The sequence below is a fragment of the Neofelis nebulosa genome, chromosome 12, assembly GCF_028018385.1.
Source record: "Neofelis nebulosa isolate mNeoNeb1 chromosome 12, mNeoNeb1.pri, whole genome shotgun sequence".
Taxonomy (NCBI): Eukaryota; Metazoa; Chordata; class Mammalia; order Carnivora; family Felidae; genus Neofelis; species Neofelis nebulosa.
In genome coordinates this window covers 87,779,401-87,798,478 of record NC_080793.1, presented here as the reverse complement: position 1 = coordinate 87,798,478, position 19,078 = coordinate 87,779,401, and the positions used below count along the sequence as shown (strand labels likewise).

Below are 19,078 nucleotides of genomic sequence, written 5' to 3'. Positions count from 1 at the left end.
GGCACCTGGGCCCTGCACCCCATCCGTTTGTTCCCGCTGCTTCTTCCCCTTCCTTCTGTGGGGATGATGATGCTGCCACATGAGGACTGTTACCCCCCTTTTAGAAACAGGGACTCATAGGCTCAGAGGGGTTATGGTTTCCTCCAGGCCACAAAGCCAGGCTTTCAAATCCATTTTGGACTCTCTGGGTCTTCTGGTTTTGAGAGCCTTCATTTTATGTCATCTCCAAATGTTTCATTATCACCGTCAGAATTCACTGAACCATTTTACTGTCGCTGTAGCTACCCACACATGGCAATTACAGAGACACATTGCAATTAGTTTACTTTGGCAGCTTATCACTTTGAGAATTTGGAAGCCAGAGGCCACCACGCGTTAGGGTTTTGGGGGGGTTGAGGATATTTTAAATGAAAATGGATGGCGTCTCTGAACCGGAGCATTCCCTCCCTCCCACCCTGCCGTGTCCCGTTTCCCTGGTGCCCCGGTCAGCAACAGGCTCTGCCCACTCCCAGCCCCTTGTTTGGCCCTTTGTGGACGTCTCCAGCAGACCCTCTCCCTCTTTCCCCACCCTGGCCCCGAACCCGACTCCGTGGGCAAGAACGTCAAACACCTTGAGTTGCTGTGCGGGGTGCGAGCACAGGAAAGCACTCAGAATGTTCCGAGCGCATCTCACTGTGGCATGTCGGCCGGCCGCAGAGGGTGCAGATGACATTGGCGCCCCTTCTTGGATCCAGTTGGACTTTTCTAAGTAGAAGCTCTCAGCTCTGCACCCCACCTGACCCAGGGCAAGGGGACCAGGCATTTGCTCTGGTGGTCAATATTTAAGCCACAGCCCCAGGGTTCCTACAACACGAATGTGTCCGATGGGAATTTTAAGGGTTATTATTTCCATTATTTTCCTCTTTCCTGGTACAGTAGCTGCTTAAATGTCAGTTGTAAATAGCTCAAGTGCTTTGCAAGCTGGTTCAGTTCTCAGCCCGAAGAAAAATCTGTCTTGCTCACACAGTCTGTGAGCCGCTCCTAAAGCTTCCCCATTTATAGACTCTGTATTAAAATGAAGAGTCATTTTCTCCACCGCATCCAGGGAAGAGACTTAGCAGAGTTCTAGCTACATGAAGACCTGAGTGACGTTGATGGCCACGACCAGGAGCCCAAAAGTGACAACCAAATTGTGGAGATTCTGCTTTGAAGAGCAGTGTCATTTTATACTTAAGGGTTAGGAGAGAAAAACTGCTGAAGAATTGTTTGTGCATTCTACAGAACCTAGAAATACTTCTGATCTTATTTCATGGTAATAATAATTGCTTCTGTTTACGAAGGGCCTTCTGCACGCCAGGGAAGGCGATAGATGCTTTTATACACACTCTCGTATATAATGCTTTCCACAACCCCATAAAGTAGGTATTATTTTAAAAGAAAATGAGGCCCAAGCAGGAAAATAAGGTATCCAAAATGGATAAATGAACACAGCTGGTTAGCGGGCCATCCAGGATTCAAACCCAGATCCAAGTTGTCCGTGCAATGGATAGAAATAAAATAGTGACTAAATCAGAAAATTGGCCAGAAGAAATTTCTAAACTGTTTCTGTTTTTACTTTTGAGGGTTTTTAGAGTTTTTTTGGTGGTTAGGTGATGTTTATTGATTTTTATTAATTTATCCAATGCTTTTCTCCCTATTGAAAGTGTATGTTAGGAAGTGTTGGTCCAGTGTGAATAAGTTGCCTCTGATCTGGCAATAAGGTACATCCACAAACGTGGCAAGATTCTGTTTAAACTCATTTGGCCCATGAGCTCAAGTCCTGGTGGTCTGGATGAACCGTGTCAACAAACAGACCAGGGTTTGAGTCTTCGTGTTGTACCTTGGTAGCTCTGAGGATCTTGGCAAATTATTTTAACTTCTCTGCTTCTTTGGCTCAACCTTGGGGACCATGCCGTTAACGCCAAAGTTATTGACAGGTTGAAGATTTTCTATACGAAGCCCATAGGACGGTGGTTGACTTGGAGCAAATAAATATCAGTCCGTCTCCTTCCTTCTGACAGAATTCCCTGACTGGTTGGTGTATCACTAACCAGAGGGTTCTGCAAAAAATGCCAAAGCAAGGGAACTGTAAATGAGAAAGCTCTGAACTTAGTAGGAACTAATATGGTGGCCGTGTTACTGCTGCTGTCCATTTGCTTTTAAGATAAAGGCTGGATCCTTGAATAATTTCAAATACCTGGATGTTGGGAAATATTAAACTGGTTGCATGAATTTGCCACTTTTCTCTCCTTTGCGTGGCATCGTATAAGCAAAGTCCTGATTGTAAACGCAGGGAACGCAACAACTCCTCTGCGTCCGTCCGTTTGTCTCTGCAGTGGGAACATTTGTTCGAATCCCCTCCTTGCTTACCAGACAGGAGTATCAGCTGTCTACGTGACAAGGAATCCTACAAGTATTCTGCCAAGGTGCCCTGTGAGTCATAAGCGTGTGATTCCCTGGACCCTTCTTTCAGTAAGGTTGCAGCGTATAAAATCAGACGAATAGGGCGCCTGTGTGGCTTAGTCGGTTGAGTGTCCGACTTGATTTCAGCTCAGGTCACGATCCTACAGTTCGTGGGTTTGAGCCCCGCGTTGGGCTCCGTGCTGACAGTGTGGACCCTGCTTGGGATTCTCTCTCCCTCTCCCTCCCTCTCTACCCCTTCCCTGCTTGTGCTCCCTCTCCCTCTCTCAAAATAAATAAATAAAAATGTCAAAAAATAAGCAAAATCAATAAAGTCAGACTAACGAACCGAGATGTCAAAGATCACATGCTTGTCGCCTTCCAGGAGCATTAGCAGAGGCTTCCCCCTCTTCTTCTGGTTGGCTTGTGTTATGGGTCATAGAAGGTATTCAAAGGGGGCAGCTCCAGGCTCCTGAGAGAGTAGAAGGAAATGCACGAAGAGCCCTAAGAGAGTTGGAGAAAGAGAAATCAGTTAGGGGAGCCGAAGGGAGTAGGGTCACGTGTCTTCTCTGTCCCTGTCCCTGCTGGTTTGGGCTGTCTCTTTCATGGCCTAGGTTTCATCCATGCCCCTGATCATGCAGCAATTCTAGAACCGAGACAGAAGAAAAAAAAAACCCTCCACATTTCCTAAAGTAACCCACAAAATTATAGTCTCTGCAGAAAAATAATTAGAGCCATAAAGCTCATAAATACATAGCTTTCCTTCCACTTGGCTACCAAACAAACTGTGCCACCAAAGGGCTGAGGTGCCACCAGCCCTGCCTGTGCCTCCGATACCCCCCTACCCTCCTCCCAGGCACGAATCAGTCAGAGCCACTGGAGGAGAAAGAGTCCCCGGGGCTGGTCCCCAGCAGAGCTGCGGGATGGGCTCCTCATGGGACCTGCCATCACGAGCCAGGGCCAGACGGAGGGCACCGCTGTTCCAAACCCTTTTGAAAGTTGTGAGAACATCCAAACTTCTGCCTCCTCTGCTGCCTTTTCTGCTTCTCACCCTGCACGCATACTGGAGAAAAGAGGATACATCCCTTAAAGAAAATGCCCTTTTTGTTGTCGTCATACATAGTCTGAAACTATATCACGTGGTTTCTCATTTATATGTTTCTCTTCCTTTCTCCCTAAAACATAATCTCCAAGACGGCACGCAGGGTGTTTTAGCCAGCATCATGTATCCAGCACTCAGGTGCTTAGTGAATAGTTGTTGAGTGAAATAAAAGCAGAAAACTGGAAATGCTTGTGTTGGTGGAAGAAAAGGAAAAAGTGGCTTCTGCGGAGTGCCGATAACTGTGTGACATGGGTCCTCTCTTCCAGTCCTCTCGATTTTTTGCTCTTACCTTATCAACTAGATACCGTGAACCCCTTTACAGAAATACCACGACAGGGGCAGACACACACAGTAATCCGTGTTCCTTCTGGAAGGTCAAGACACAGCCGGCCCCAGAAGCCTGGCCGTGGCTGGCCACAGCAGGGCTTGTCCTGACCCCTGAAACGATGTCCTCAGGTCACACGGAGGGGATGGCCATCAGCATTATTTCCAAGGGGCCTCACAAAGGATGCTTCTGAGCCTGCTCAGGCCACACCTGGTTGGAGAAGTAGTTCTCAGGGACCTTGCTGTTGCCCGTGTAGGACTGCCCCTGTGGGCTGCCTGCCCCTGTAAGCTGTCATCATGGTCAGGGCACAGCTTGCCACAGGGAGGGGTCGGTCTTGATTCTGAACACCGTGCACCCAGCATTTTCCCTGGTGCCCAGAGTTTGGTGGTGCTTCCCACCCTCACCTTCGAGGAAAACAAGAATTGGGCTTTGCAAAGCCATCTGCCACATAAACAAACCCACTGGGTACACAGCTCCCGACACAGAGGCTTGACGAGGTGTGGGCTGATGGTTTCCCTCCCCTTCCATGGGGGTGAACGGTTGGGTAGAGCCTCTGTGTCAAGCTTTACTCCACCATCATGCAGATGGGATGTTGGGGACCGGCCAGTGCCTGTTGCTGCTCCCAGTGGGCACGGCCAGCTATGTCCACAGTCTGCACAAAAGCAAGTGGGCGACATGTTTCCTCTTCCTTCTACTTCCGAAGGGGAATGTGGCTCGCACCTTCAGGAGAGCTGAAATGCCCTGGAGGTGTAGCTTCGAACAGTGCTCATCCGCCCTCTTGAGGGCTGCAAGTTGGCTGACCATCGTTTACTTACTTATTTATATATTGGTCTCCTCCACAAAGATTGGAGTGGTAAATCTTCAAGGAAAAGATAAATGCAGTAAAGAGTCTAATATATTTCCTATCTTGAAGGCCATGAGTCTAAGAAGCCTTGTCTGGCTTTTATTTAAACCCTGGGTGGTGGGTCATGTGTTTTTCCTTCAGGAATTTAACCAGAAACATTGCTTTTTTCTTTTTTTTTCTTTTCTTTTCTTTTAAAGTCTATTTATTTTGAGAGAGATAGAGAGAGCAAGAACACGAGCAGAGGAGGGGCACAGACAGAGGGAGAGAGAGCATCCCAAGCAGGCTCCATACTGTCAGCGCAGAGCCCGATGTGGGGCTCGAAGTCACAAACCCGTGAGATCATGACCCGCTCTGAAATCAGGAGTCGACCCTTAACCGACGAAGCCACCCAGGCACCCCATCACTGGAAACCTTTCTGAAACAAAATGGGCTAACCCTGGGAAGGGCAGATGGCTGTCTAAATTTCAACTAATTAAAATTAAATAAAAGTAAAGGGCCAGTTCTTCTGTAGCACTAGCCCATCTCAAGCTCTCGGTTAGCTGGACAGCGAGATACAGGTAGAAAGAGATCGTTTCCGTCATCGAAGAAAGACGGCCCTAGAGAACACCCTTCTGTGATCATATGTAGCCATGCAATTCCTCTCGCCTCTGGCTCCCCCCACCCGCCCCACCCCTTCCACTTTGGGAAGGAAACCGACACCCAGCTTCATGGGGCTGATTTGTCCCTTAGCAGCAACAGTGACTGTGAACTCCTGATCAAACCTGTCATCACAGAGGCCTCAGTGACCCCCATGTGACAAACCGAAGAGGTAGTTTTTTTAAGAATGAAGTTTAGTGAGGGGCGCCTGGGTGGCTCAGTCTGTTGAGCGTCCGACTCTTGATTTCAGCTCAGGTCAGGATCTCACGGTTTGTGGGTTCAAGCCCCGTGTTGGGCTCAGCACTGACAGTGTGGAGCCTGTTTGGAATTCTGTCTTTCTTTTTCTCTGCTCCTCCCCCGCTCGTGCTCTCTAAATAAAGAAAGAAACATTAAAAACAAAAAGAAGTTTAGTGATGCGTGCAGCCCATAGAGAATATTAGGAGAGAAAAGAAAACAAAGCAATATATATAACATGCCAGCTTTGTGTATATATATATATATCTGGCCATATCTGAATGTGGAAATAAAGTTTTTCCTTTCTTTGTTTATACTGTTCTACATTTTCTAGTTGGTAAAATTAATTTCAAATAATTTTTGTTTCAAGTTTTTATTTAAGTTCTAGTTAGTTAACATAGAGTAATACTGATTTCAGGAGAATTTAGAGATACAAATTATAATTAGAAAAAAAGGTATGTTTTTATTTTTTTAACGTTTACTTTTGAAAGAGAGAGAGTGAGTGGGGGAGAGGCAGAGAGAGTGGGGGACAGAGGATCTGAAATGGGCTCTACACTCACAGCAGAGAGTCTGACGCGGGGCTCGAATTCACAAACCAGGAGATCATGACCGGAACTGAAGCCGAACGCTTAACTAACTGAGACAGCCAGGCGCCCCCAGGTGTGTTTTTGGAGGGGAAAACACTTCCCCAAAGTTGACAAGAGGAGGAATGATTCTCCTTGACCTTCAGGAGCTGCAACTTGGGTAGATCCAGTTTATCTGCAGATTCCTCCCTGCCTGCCACCTCCTCCATTTTTAGAAGCAAAGTAACTTGTAAAACGGGGGAGAGGCGATTTTATAACTAAAGGTGACAGCTAACATTTATTGCCAACCCGAATGTACGTGTCTGTTCCTACGCTGTTATAACTGTGTGTGCACTCTCGCTCTGAGGGCATTATCAATCCTCAAGGGCCAGGTATTATCTTCTGTTTCTTTGGTCTCTCCGATAGCACCTTGGCCAGCGCCCGCTGATAGTCATTGACTGATTGACTGACTGACAGATTGGCTGACCTTGCCATCACTCTTGTCTTAGGCCCACGAAATGTGTTAACATCTTGCCTCATTTTGCTTTTGGTCTGAGAGGTAGCATTCCATCCAAATTCACTACACGAAGTCCAACAGCTGGAATACAGGAGCCATTCATCAGAAAACGAGTTAGGCTTCCTTAGGGTTCATGTGTGTGGCAAGACCCTAATGGAATTTTTTAAAATTTCGTTCATTTTGTGAAAACAGCCCTGGAAAGAGGATATGTTAAAGCTCTTTGATTTGACTGACCACAGCCATCCACACCAGTGGATTTGGCATCTCTAGTGACTGGCTTCTTGGAGAGACGGATTTAATAAAGAGGATTTTCTTCTCCCGGGTTGGCTGTGAGAGTGATCAGACATGCTTGTGGGGCCATTTTCTGGTTCCCGCTGTTCTTGTGTCAGCCAAGACAGCCACAGGCAGGAATTACAGTCCACTCTGCCTTCTCACTCTGATCCAGGCCGACGGGGGAGCCTGGGGGATGGAGCCCAGGATGTTGGGTTTACGAGTTAACCTCACCGGGTGTGTTTCACCACACGACGTACCTTTTACACTCACACATCACAATACTCAGAGGTAGGCTGAAGCCAGGTAACATTTCTGCTCTCTTAGAAGCATGAGAGAAGATAGGGAAGAGAGAGAACTGGTTTTCACGAAAGGTCAGTGAAGGTCTGCATCACTGTTCCTGACATACCTGAATGATTAATGTCCCTATCTGGGGAGTTGAGGGAGCTTAGTGAGAAATGTCTTCTCCTCTTGGAAGGGTAACAGTACACTGAGGAACGCTGTCAGGGAATTTATGGGTGACAAATGTGGGCAGAGCCAGCCTAGTGATATAAATAGCAGATAGTGTCTATTCTTCTCAGTGAGGAGACGTTACACTCTAATAAACCAACAGTGTGGTCCACAGCCCTGTTTTCATCCTAATATAGATGACTGGCCACCAGATACCCAAAGTCAAGATCAGTCCAAGGAACCTCCCAAACCATGAAGCTGCTCGTTCAAGTTTCCTTCAGATCACTCAGACATGTTGCTGTTTTGAGCTTGTGCCAGGGGTGAGCGAGGAAATCAGGACGTGTGTCAGTGCAAGACCTGGGAACCAACATGGGCAAGATGTGCACAGCTCAGGTCCCCACAGGGCCAAGAATGTTCCAGAGGATTTTACCAGGGAAGTGGGTGTGTGCCACATGCCTGCTGCTCTTTCCGTTTGGTTATTGTTGAAGGACTTACTTGTTGCCTTTCTGAAAATTTTATTTCTTTTAATAATTAGGTTGTGTTTTTTTTTGAGAACTCGGTTGTTACAAAATTTCACTTTTGAATTTTACTTATTTTAACAAACGCATCATATACTATGTAAACTAAAATATACAAATATCAATTACGTAATTATCGAATTATATTCTATAATATGTAAATATTAACTTCTCTAATGTTCATCATAACTCAGTGAGGTGTAGGTACTACTTCTAACCCCACTTTACAGATCAGAAAACAGACAGTGGGAGGCTAAGTAATTCACTAAGATTACACAGTTGGTAAGTGGTTACACAGGGACTTGAACCCAGGAAGTCTGGTTCCAGCATACTTGCCCTTCACCGCTATTAAAGTTCAGAAAAATATAAAGCCCACACTGTATATACCGCATGTTAGCTAACTGGACAATAAATTATACTTAAAAAAAAAAAAAGAAAAGAAAAATATAAAGCCCGAAAAAACCAGCCCAACGACAACTATAGAAATGTTGCTTTGATGTCTGTGCTCTGCATAGGCTCCCACGTGACTGCACCTAGTCTCCATATTCCCCTTCATATCTTGCTTTTGTTTTCTTCTGAACCTTATATGATGGTCTTTCCATGTTATTAAAAACCCCCTGTAAATATTGTTTTAATGCCTACTTAATGTTTCCATCGTATAAGCATATCACTCTTTGCTTAATCATCCCCTTATGACGGCCCGTTTGGCTCTTGGGTTTTCTGTTCTGACACCTAGGACTGCAATGACTGTCTCTGTGCAGGATTTCCTCTGTTCTTTGTTTCTTTTTTTTTTTTTAAGTTTATTTGAGAGAGAGAGAGAGAGAGAGAGAAAGAGTGCGAGAGCAAATGGGAGTGGGGGGGGGGCAGGGAGAGAGAAAATCCTAAGCAGGCTCCACACCATCAGCATACAGTGGACGTGGGGCTCGAACCCACCAACTGTGAGATCATGACCTGAACACAGTCAAGTGACAGACACTTAAGGACTGAGCCACCCAGGCGCCCCCTTCTGTACTTTGGAAAAGAGTTTTAGAATACGTACTCAGAAGTAAAATCCTCAAGTCCAGGTGTATGTATGTGAACACTTCTAGGGATCTACACCCAGGTTGTCCAGTGGTTTTCCAAGAGGCTTGTACATTCCCGGTGTCCACAGCGCTGGACAGAAGTGATTGTCATTCTCACACCAGCACCGAGAATGATATCTAGAAATCCTCGCTAATGTGATAGGTAGAATATTGTCTTGATTTTATTTCTTTGTTGACTAGAGGATTGAGTTTGTCCATATTGGTTGATCAATTATAGGAATCTTTGAGTAGTCTGGTTGGGTCCTTTGCCCATGTGTCTGTCAAGATTAGACAGAAGCCTTTGGGGGTGAAACAGAGAAAGGCCAGTGGTTTCCCATTCTTTCTTCTCTTGCCTGAACGTGATATTTCCCCGGGTATTTTCCCAGTCTCTACTGTTATGTATGCATTTAACCTTCCCCCAAAACCTTGTGTGCATTTTTCTCTGGATCCTATACAAAATATACTACTGTCTGCTTGTAAAGGGTTATTATTTCCTTTTCTACTGTGAGTGTGCTCCATGCCTAAATTTGCATTGGTCCCTCCGTCTTGGATCATAAGCTCCTGGAGGGCCAGCCTGTGTCTTTTTGAGCAGTTAGGCACACTTTTCTTTGGTGACGTCCCCAGCAACCACAGAACAGGCCTCCTGGCTGAAGGTGATGGGAGCATTTACACAGGCACCTTGAGAATACGAAACAGAAGTGAGAAGGGTTCAGAGTGTAGTAGACTGGATGTGGCCATGTGCCCTGGTTGTGCTTAAAGAGAGCTGGAAAGAACCCAGTAACACCTCCCCTACCTATTGATCAGTGAGAAGGGGGAGTTCTGGTGGAGAAAGGCACACAGGACTGGGGACCCAAAGCCCAATGAATTAGTCCCGAGTTCTCCATCATTTCATATGAGCCCTGGGTCACTTTCTCTACGAGTCTCTCGTGTTTTTTTCCTACCCGAAACACAGTAGTGATGTTAAGAATAGTTGATGTTTCTAAAATGCTATATATGGTCTTCCTATCCCTTAATCTTCCCTATAGCCAGTGAAACCGACACAATTCGCAGTTGAGGGAACAGACACAAAGAACTACAACCTTCCCTTCAATAAAGCATCAAATGAAGATTTCATTATTAGATTTTTAAAGGCTTCTTATGCTCTGGGAAAACAATCCATTGACTTAAGTGTATCACGAGGCAAGAAGGAAGGCAGGAAAGGTAAGATATCTTGGAAGGTGTAGAGGATCATGGGAAAGGACCACAGACCCCCCAAGGAAAACTCCATTACACGAGAAAAGAAAAATTGAAAGACATCAGTGAAACAAGATCAGTAGAATGTCGATGATTATGTTCAAATATTAAGAAACCTTTCGTCCTATTTCTTCATTACATTGTGTCTTCACTTCCAGTTTTCCCATTAACTGCAAAGATCAACAGCAGTAATATATTCTAGCACATTCCATCTTATGGGTACCCCATACCTATTCAACATAGTGAAAAAGTTATAAAGGAGTTTGAACATATCCGTTAGAAGGACAGATGGATGGACAGATCGATCTTGCTTTTTTTCTTTGTAAGTGGGCCTTGTTAAGAGCATGCTTCAGGCTTTACTAAATGTGAAAAGCAGAACAGAATGTAAGGTAAAGGAGGTGATGACGATGTACCCAAATGTGGTGGGAGGGTCTGGGTAGGCACGTTCTCTGAAGGTCAGGTTCGCGGTCTCCAGGACTCTGTAGAGCGTCTGGGGAAGGTAAGGAGCCCTTCCTTCAGCTTCCAGTCCTGGAGCAGGAGGTAAAAATGTCAGAAGCCAACAAGCTTTGTTGGCCCCTGAAGGTAGAAGAACTTCTGCGGAAATAGTGCATTTCGGAGGCTCGCTTACAAGATTTTACAGGTGGGCTTAAGAGTTAAAGGCATTTTGTCGCATGAAGCCAGGCTGAGCAAGGGTCTGGCTGTGCCGGGGCGGTGTTTGGAACGGCCTTCTGTGGTAGATCACTGCCATGTTTGTATTTCAGGATTTTATGGGCAGCTCCAGACCTTCTGCCCCCCACAGTACCCGGACCCCCAGAGAGCCATGCTGCCCAGCAGCTCGTGCAGTGTGGTGCCTTCCTTCGAGGACTGCCTGGCCCCCACGCCCATGGGGCAGGCTGGCTTTGACATGTTCCACAGGGCCTTCTCGGCTCACTCGGGCATTGCAGGTATGTTGATGACTGTCACTTAGAAACCCCGGCAGACTAGCAGGTGAGACCGGGACTAGACTTGACCCCGCACGTGACCGCAGCAAATCCCGTTGAATCCGCCCCTGTCGTATCTCGCACCTTCACGCTCCTCTCCGGCCCCACCTCCACCACCCTGGTTCAGGGGCCACAGTGTCCCTCCCGGGCTGTGACAACAGCTGTAGCCTTCCAGCGTGTTCCCTGCGTCAACTCTACCTTTATCATTCCTCCCTCTGCACCACTGTGAGCATTGCCTTCCAAAAATGAAGGACAGAATAAGCCCCTTTCCTCCTTGAATACCTTAGCCTCCAGTTGCCTAAAGAATAGAGTCTTCTCCTTGGCGAGGCAGTCAAAGCCCCCCCGAGGTAGACCTGGTCAGACGCTCCAGGCCTCACCTCACACCTGTCTCGCCACGTGCGCTGCTCGTGCACGTGGCCCCACAGCCCCTCGCTCTCCATCTCTGTGCTCTGTTTCCTCCTTCTAGAATGTTCTTTCTTTCCCTCTCCATCTGTGAGAATCCCATCTTTCTTTATGGCTCAACTGCAGTCATCTCCTTTCTCAGGCCACCCTCACCCTTCCCTTGAACACTTGACTTTTATCTGCACTCAGCCCGTATTTTCTGCCAAGACTTACCTTGACTGTAGGCCTGCAAGTCCGTCAGCCTCCTTCCCCACTGAGGGCCCCGGGGACAGAGAGCCGTTGAAGGTCCTAACCCTGGGCCCCCACTCAGCACTGGCAGTAGGGCACACACAGTGGGTATAGACAGGCGGGACCGTTGACTTCTTTCTCCTTCTCTTCCAGTGTATGATTTGCCGTCGGGGTCCCCCGGCCTCTTCGGGGACTCTGTGCGTGGCGGGCCTGAAGACGCCACGTTCTTGCAGATCAGCGCTGTGGACCGCTGTCCTAGCCAGCTCTCCTCTGTCTATACCGAAGGCTAAAAGCTCCCCTGGCCTCCACTACCACTGGCATCCGGAACCTTTTCGTCGCTCGCCACCTTGTACTCTCACACCCTCACTGACTGCACGAAGAGGATGCCAGCCGCTTCCGTGGAACCTGCAAAGTCCCAGGCGTGTCTTTGGAAGGCGGGACTGGTCAGGGCCGGCCTTCCCAGGGCTGCGTGTGGTTGCTGCTGTTTCTGGATTTGCTGGTGGCCCACAGGACTGTCTCTTCAAAGGGAATTTAGAGTCACTCTACCGGACACCTGTTCCTTCCAGCTGTGCACTCTCAAAGGACACCAGTGAAATGACGCACACGTCAAAGTGTAGTTCGGGGACCACCCTCGCACAGAACTCCAAGTAGGGAAGGAAAACCCAAGTTGCCAGAAGCACAGAGAACTGCCTCGCCCCATACGCATCCTCCCCACTGGCTCCGGCAGGACCTGATGAGGGAAATCTGCATCCAAAGCACCGCTTAGGCTCAGCCCGCGGAGGAGCCCCCTCCCCACCCCGCATCCTGGCACTGCACCGGCCTGGCACCCCAGCGAGCTGGTGCCTCCTGCTCTTCCTGTCCCCGTGCTAACCAGTCGCTTTTCAGTATTTCTCCAGAAGCAAAATGAGATTCTATCAAGCACAGTCCCTTAAAAGGCACTACAACCTGTTTTATATTCCAGCAACTTATCTTAGTTCTTTTATGCTAAAGACTTGTTATTTACATCTACTTTTAAAGGAAGAAAAATATTTAGAGGTCTGTTCTTTGGACGGAAATAGTTATCTTAATCACCCCAGCTGCATCCATTTTTGCCACAGCCCGTGGCCCCTCCTGGTCCCACCTCGCAGCGCCTGGGAGCCCCCCCAGAGTTGTAGTTTTGCATTGAGCGAAAGGCACCGGCGGGAAGTGGGTGAGCCCGACCCCTTCCCAGTGCCGTAGCAGAAACCCTGATGGGCTGACTGCGTGAGGCAACTCCACCTCGAAGACCTTGTTCAGTGGAAAAGATCACTTGACTCGTTGACCCTTCGCCTCCGCTCAGGGAATGCCGCGCCCAGGTCTTGCTAGAAGATGTGGAACCAGGACACGCCGAGTTGAGATCCTGGGCTCTCTCAAAAAACCACACGAGAGGTGCCTGATGTCGTTATTTTGCACAGCCTCTGCTCGCCTCCGTTAGGATGTCCACTCACCCGTCTGTCCCTCCCCCGTACTCTCCTCTCCCTCCTTGCTCTTGTCACCTTCTTCTCTGTTCCCGCTCGCCCACCGCCACTGCCTGAGCACCGTTGGCAAGGTCTTCCCAGGGAGCAGGTAGAGGGAAGGCTGGGGCAGCAGATGTTCGCTTTTTTCCTGTAACTCTAGTCTGACGGCCTGGAATTTCCACAGAGCTCTTGGTCATTTGATAGCCAACCCGAATAGGAAGCCACTTTCTGTGATGCGTTTACAAAGCTATTCAAAAAGATCTTAAGCCGTGCGCGTAAGGCCATAAAAATTAGCCACACCGCAGAGACACCTGGTAAACTCTGGCGTTCCAGAACTATCGCGTTTCAACGTTTCTTTTCTCTGTCCTTAAGAATGGGTTCTGAACACAAATGAAACAATGTGGTTTGTCCAACTGGGATCGTTAAGGTCTTCGAGAAGGGTTAACCAGCTGGGTGTCCCGGGACAGTTTGTATCCAGACAGACAGGTCCTTCCAGTCGGGCTCCGCAGTCGCTCACGTGCTGCTTGACGCAGACCAGATCCCAACACGTCACAGAGAGAGGGGACTAAAGAGCCGCGTGTGGGGTCTGCTTTTACGGTGGGCGAGGTCCGCTGACCGCTGAGCTCTGATCTGAGAAAGGCCAGGCCCGAGAGAGGGCCGAGTTACCCACTTGACAAAGATCTACGCTGCTTTCCGAAAGGCTTCCCTTCCAGATGAGCCCTCGGGCCTCCCCCCGCCCCCCCCCCCCCTGCAGACTTTGTGGGTTAGGTCACTTGGCCTAAACGAGGACACGTGCGTGCTAACTGCCATCCCTTGCGTGTCCTTTGTCACACTCTGCAAAGGAAGGTAGAGATCCGGTGTCTTTAGGGAGGCAGCGCGGCCATTCTCGAACGCTGAGGCCTGCGTGGGGAACTCAGAACTTTCTTCATGTGTGAGATGAGGGAGGGAGAAGCTGACAAAAAGCAGGGTTAATGCAGTGATGCCTCCGTGCCTCGCGGCTTTTACATGATTTACGGGGAGGGAGGGAAGGAAGGCGAAACCAGAGGCTGAACCTCACAAACCCCTGGGTGTCATCGTCTTCTTTGCCTGGGGGACATGCCCCTGTGCCTGCCTTTGGTGTTAGCCCGGCCTCACGGTGGCCCTGCCGCTGCTTGTGGGGGGGAGGGGACAGCAGCAGCACCTCAGGGCCTCCTCCCTCAGCGGGGACGGAAGCCAGTCCCCTCCCCCCCTGCCAAGGGACCTTGGTGTTAGCCGAGGGAGCGCACGGGAAGCAGAGACGAGTGCAACCCGCGAGGTCAGCTGCCCCTCACATACCCATCAAGCGTATCCCAGGGGCTGCGGGTTGGAGTCGGGGCCTCAGGGCACGACCCATTCGGGTTCCTTATAGACGGCGCAGGCCGTCCTTAGAGTCCAGGGTCTCCCCTGACCTTAAAATCTGCCCCTTGCTTCCTTCCAGTGTCATGCCGGATTCACATCTGCATTCATCATCATGTCTGTAGCAGTGAAAGTAGAAACTGCGAGAAACTCACTCCCTTCCATTGCCTGGCCTTTTTAGTCTCGATATTGTAACCATTTTCATCGACATCTGAGCAGAGATTGTCATTCCCCTGTTTTGAAAAAAACTGGTGAAATACACACAGCCCAAAGCCAATTATCCTATTACATTAAAAAAAAAAAAAAAAATCAGTCTGCTTAGAGACATTTCATTTGCTGCATTGTCTTAATTCCCTAAAGGGACCATTTCAAAATGTCAGTTGTAATTTAGCCTCTGATCGGCCGTTAAATATTATTAAAGTATTTGCCGGTCCTGTGGGGTGTCTCCCTTCAACGATGTCTCCCCCAAATTGCACAGGTGACTCGAAGTGGACAGAAGGCCTTCAGGGGACCCCCTGATAGAACAGGGGTGGTGTGGTTCTGTCGTGTTTCACTTACCAGCTGTCAAGCACATTAGCATACTAGAGCAGAGGTAAACGTTCACCTCCCCTGTCTGTCCCAGAACCTGGACTTTCCAGTTGTCTTGAAGTATTGGGAACAGTGACTGTAAATGTCCAATTCAATCATTTGCTATTTTACTTGTCTGTTTTGACCATGTCATTTTATAGCAGCATTTTTAATGGCACTTTTTGTTGGTGGTGTGGAATTTCTGCGGTTACTTTTTTTTTTTTTTTTGCAATGGATAAAGCAAAAAAAAAAAAAAAAAGAAGAAGAAGAAGAAGAAAAGATTTATTTTGTACAGACAGCAGAACATCCTGTGTAATGTTGCTGACATAAAGCACTTTGGGGGGGGGGGGGAGAGTGGAAATCTGTTTTCCATAAATCACACAGACTCTTGTACATAGTTATATACACTCACGTAGAGAAATGAACTGCATATATCATACTGGATATGGGGCCGATTTTACGTTAGGGGCACACATCTGGTGCTTATTGTCATAAATCTTTTAAAGAATTAGGTACACTTTTTTTCTATTAATATGTATAGTTTTGTGATTTGTCACAGTTATGTTTCGTATAATCATAAGTTATTTTGTCTTGTTTCATGAAGTCCTTTTTTTTTTTATGTCAAAAGTAAAATGAAGGGATTGTGCACTTGGTACAGAATAAAACTGGAAATAGAGAGGACGCCCACCTGCCTGAAATCTGCCTTCGGCATGCCCTTTCGAAACACAATGGCAACAACCATTTTGTTTGTTTGTTTGTTTTATTGTTTTGTTTTGCCATAAGCCTCCTTCCTTTATGGGGATGGTAATTATAATTAAAAGCAGATGGGGGTGGGGGAGGGCCGGTCCAAGGCCGGCTTTAAAACGCCGCATTGCTTTGGCCCAGAGCTGCAGCCTGGATTTAATTATAGATATGAGGGCGAAATGGCAGTAAAAATGAATGTGTCCCTGAATCCTTTACATGTTGGGAGTGTCCATAAATAAAACATGAAGTTTTATTTCATCAGATTTAATTAAAGCTTTTATACATGTTTTATTGGCTATTCTATTAATCCACTTCCCGAACTGGATAAATGCGCTGGGGCTTGGGGCTTACTGGTGCCCGTTCACTGTGAAGCTACATCATATGCCTCGGAAATGCCGCTAAGTGCTTGCTCCCTCAGGTGAGGGGGTTACGGCGCGCTGGCCGCCGGGGATTAGGCCTTGGCTGCCCAGTCTTCCTGAAACCCTGCAGGAAAAGACAAAAGCATCTGCTTCCCGGGAGCTGATGCCCCGACCTTCGAAGTCCTCCCGTCTGCCAGAGGAGGAAGGGGCAGTTACCGTTCCCTGCTCCCGCCCCCCCCCCCCCCCCCCCCCCCCCCCGTCCTCTCCACAGGCTTTGGGAGAGCACCTGACCCCCGGGCTGTGATGAGCCTCCTTCCTTAGCGCCCATCACGGGAGTTGGAGCGGTTAGGGAGGGAGAGGGGAGGGTGGTCAGGGCATTCTCACCCTGGCTGACCTGTATAGCCAAGACCTAAGAGAGTTCATGTTCCCTCCAGGGTCACTCTTGGAAAATTGACCGTTTTCTTGCTACATTTGTAAGGCACGAGGTGCAGGGCAGAAGGCATAATGGCTCTCACGCACCCTGTCTGGCTCTCCAGGGGACTGTGGTTCAGGGTCTGAAGATCAAATAGTGCCGGCTGACAAGACTCAGAGAGTTTCTGTTCTCCTTAAGTAAGGAGGCGGCTGGTGGGAGCGCGATTTGGTCCCGTCTCTTTGGGGAACAGTTTGGCATTAATGGGTAGAGCTGAAGGTACACACAACCGCGATCCAACAATCCCACTCCTCTCGAGGGAGAGACTCTTGCATAAGTCAGCAATGGTTCGGATACAAGATGTTCACAGCAGTGCTATTCACAATAGCCCCGAGCTGGAAATGCCCCAACTGTCCATCAACAGTCAAATGAATAGATGAGCTTCGCTAAATGGAAAGAAGCAAGACAACAACAAAAAAGAGGGATAGTGTTCTATTATAATGAGTTTGAAAACACGCATGATTCATTTACAAGCCTGAGGTGGTGGAAATATACAAGAACAAAGCGGAAGATATTCTCACAAAGGCCCAGATACTGATGAACTTTGATCGGGAAGAAAGGACACACAGAGGACTCCTGGGGTGCTGACCAGCAGTGTTTTATTTCCTGACCCTCTTGTTAGGGTAAACAGGTGCCTGCTTTATATAATTCTTCACCTGTGCGCATGTGTTTCATAGCCTTTAGCACAAATACTACTGATAGCCAGGTCTTGCTTCCCCAACCCCAGGGGTACGCACACTTTTTCTGGAAATGGCCAGATAGTACGTATTTTAGATAATGGGCTCGGTGTCCACTCCTCAATCCCATCACTCGAAAGCAGCCACAGGCGACACGCCAAGGAATGGGTGTGGCAGTGTTCTAATAAAACTGTATTTATGGACACAAATTTGAATTTCACACAACTTTCAGATGTCATGAAATGTTTTTCTTCTTTCGATTTATTTCAACTATTTAAAAATGAAAAAAATTTTTAAAAAAACATTCTTAATTCACAGGCTGTACAAAAAACATACAAAAAAGGCAGTGGGCAGGATGTCCCGTGGGCCATAGCTTGCTGACCCTAGTCGACCGAAGGAGTGTCCTCCAGCATTTCCCATAAACGTCAACGCAAAGAAAACCACAATTAGGACCCTCTGCTGATCCTTCCACTACGTGGGGTCCTGTTCCTGGAGGAAATTCATGAGTTCTATTGATTAAGCTTTTCTTTGTTTAGATTCTGGGTCCTGCTCCCCGGGATACAGATGAATGCTTGGAGCTTGGAGCGCCATTCGACTTTATCTCTGGATTTGAAGTTTTTAATAAAAGGAACTGGGCACACACCAGTCTGTGGGAATTGGAAAACGAGCACCCATTCTCTCCAAGCTAACCAAATATTTGCTGGATGTTGGCAGTCCTGGCCAACCTTTTCCTCTGGAACGCTGAGAGGTTAGAAGCAACAGGAGACTTCATTTTTCTCAGGCTGTAGTTCTGACGAGAAGCTAGAGCTTCTCAAAACCTCCAGGGTCCACAGGGAGAGGAGAGTTGGGGTTTTACGTCCAAAGGCTCCACCGAAAAATGGTGGGAGCATTCTTTCGGCTTGGGGGCCCCGCCAGGGCTAATGGTCTGTGCCCCCTCTAAGCAGCAAGGAGGCCACTCAGCGCCCAGCCCCCGCCACGGGCCCTGGTTCCCCATGTGCCTCCCCCCAGCCCTCACACTTAAGGGGTTCTCAGCTCTGCCAATGCTGCCTCTCAGCTACTTGCCCTTAGGGAGAATGAGGCTGAATTCACAGGGGCAGAAGCACCTGCCGTTCTTTGGATCCCTAGTTTAGGCTAAAGTCGACAGTTTCAAAAATACAATTACGGTGAGTCCTGGGTCATTTGCTAAATATTCGCGCAGACTGAGTCCTCTACACCGGGTCTCCCGGGTGGTTCCATGTGCTTGGGCTTGTGTGCTGTGTATGGTTCTGACAAAGTGTCTTGGGGCCAAAATAGCCTGAACTTTATAAAGAGAAGTTGAACGAAGAGACAGCTTAGAGAACATCTCTTCCAACTTCTTCTTTTACGGAAGAGGAGACAGAGGCTGTTTGATCCATGCACGTATGCACACGCTTCTTCGCTCATTCAACACTCGTTGCATACAAGAAACAGAAGCAGAAGTGGCTCCTAGCCTCACGGAGCTAACAACAGGGGCATTCCAAGAATCATCTGCCCAAGAACATTGCCTGGGGTGCTTGTTAAAAATGCACACCCCGGAGCTGCTGAGTTGGAATTTTGGGGGTGAGATGGAGACGTCTGCGTTTTTAATAAGCTCTCCACGTGGTGGTTTTTGCA

At 48.1% G+C, this 19,078-nt stretch overlaps 1 protein-coding gene across 6 annotated transcripts in view; it reads left to right on the top strand.

The window, feature by feature from the left end:
• Window positions 1–16,204, top strand: part of GLIS3 (GLIS family zinc finger 3) — a 502,487-nt gene extending 486,283 nt beyond the window's left edge. For all 6 annotated transcript variants that reach the window (XM_058695817.1, XM_058695819.1, XM_058695818.1 and 3 more), the window contains 2 exons: window positions 10,933–11,115; window positions 11,935–16,204. In XM_058695817.1, coding sequence (XP_058551800.1) covers window positions 10,933–11,115; window positions 11,935–12,071 — 320 coding nt within the window. In that variant the 3' untranslated portion in view covers window positions 12,072–16,204. The remainder of the gene's footprint in view (window positions 1–10,932; window positions 11,116–11,934) is intronic.
• Window positions 16,205–19,078: the final 2,874 nt, after the last annotated feature.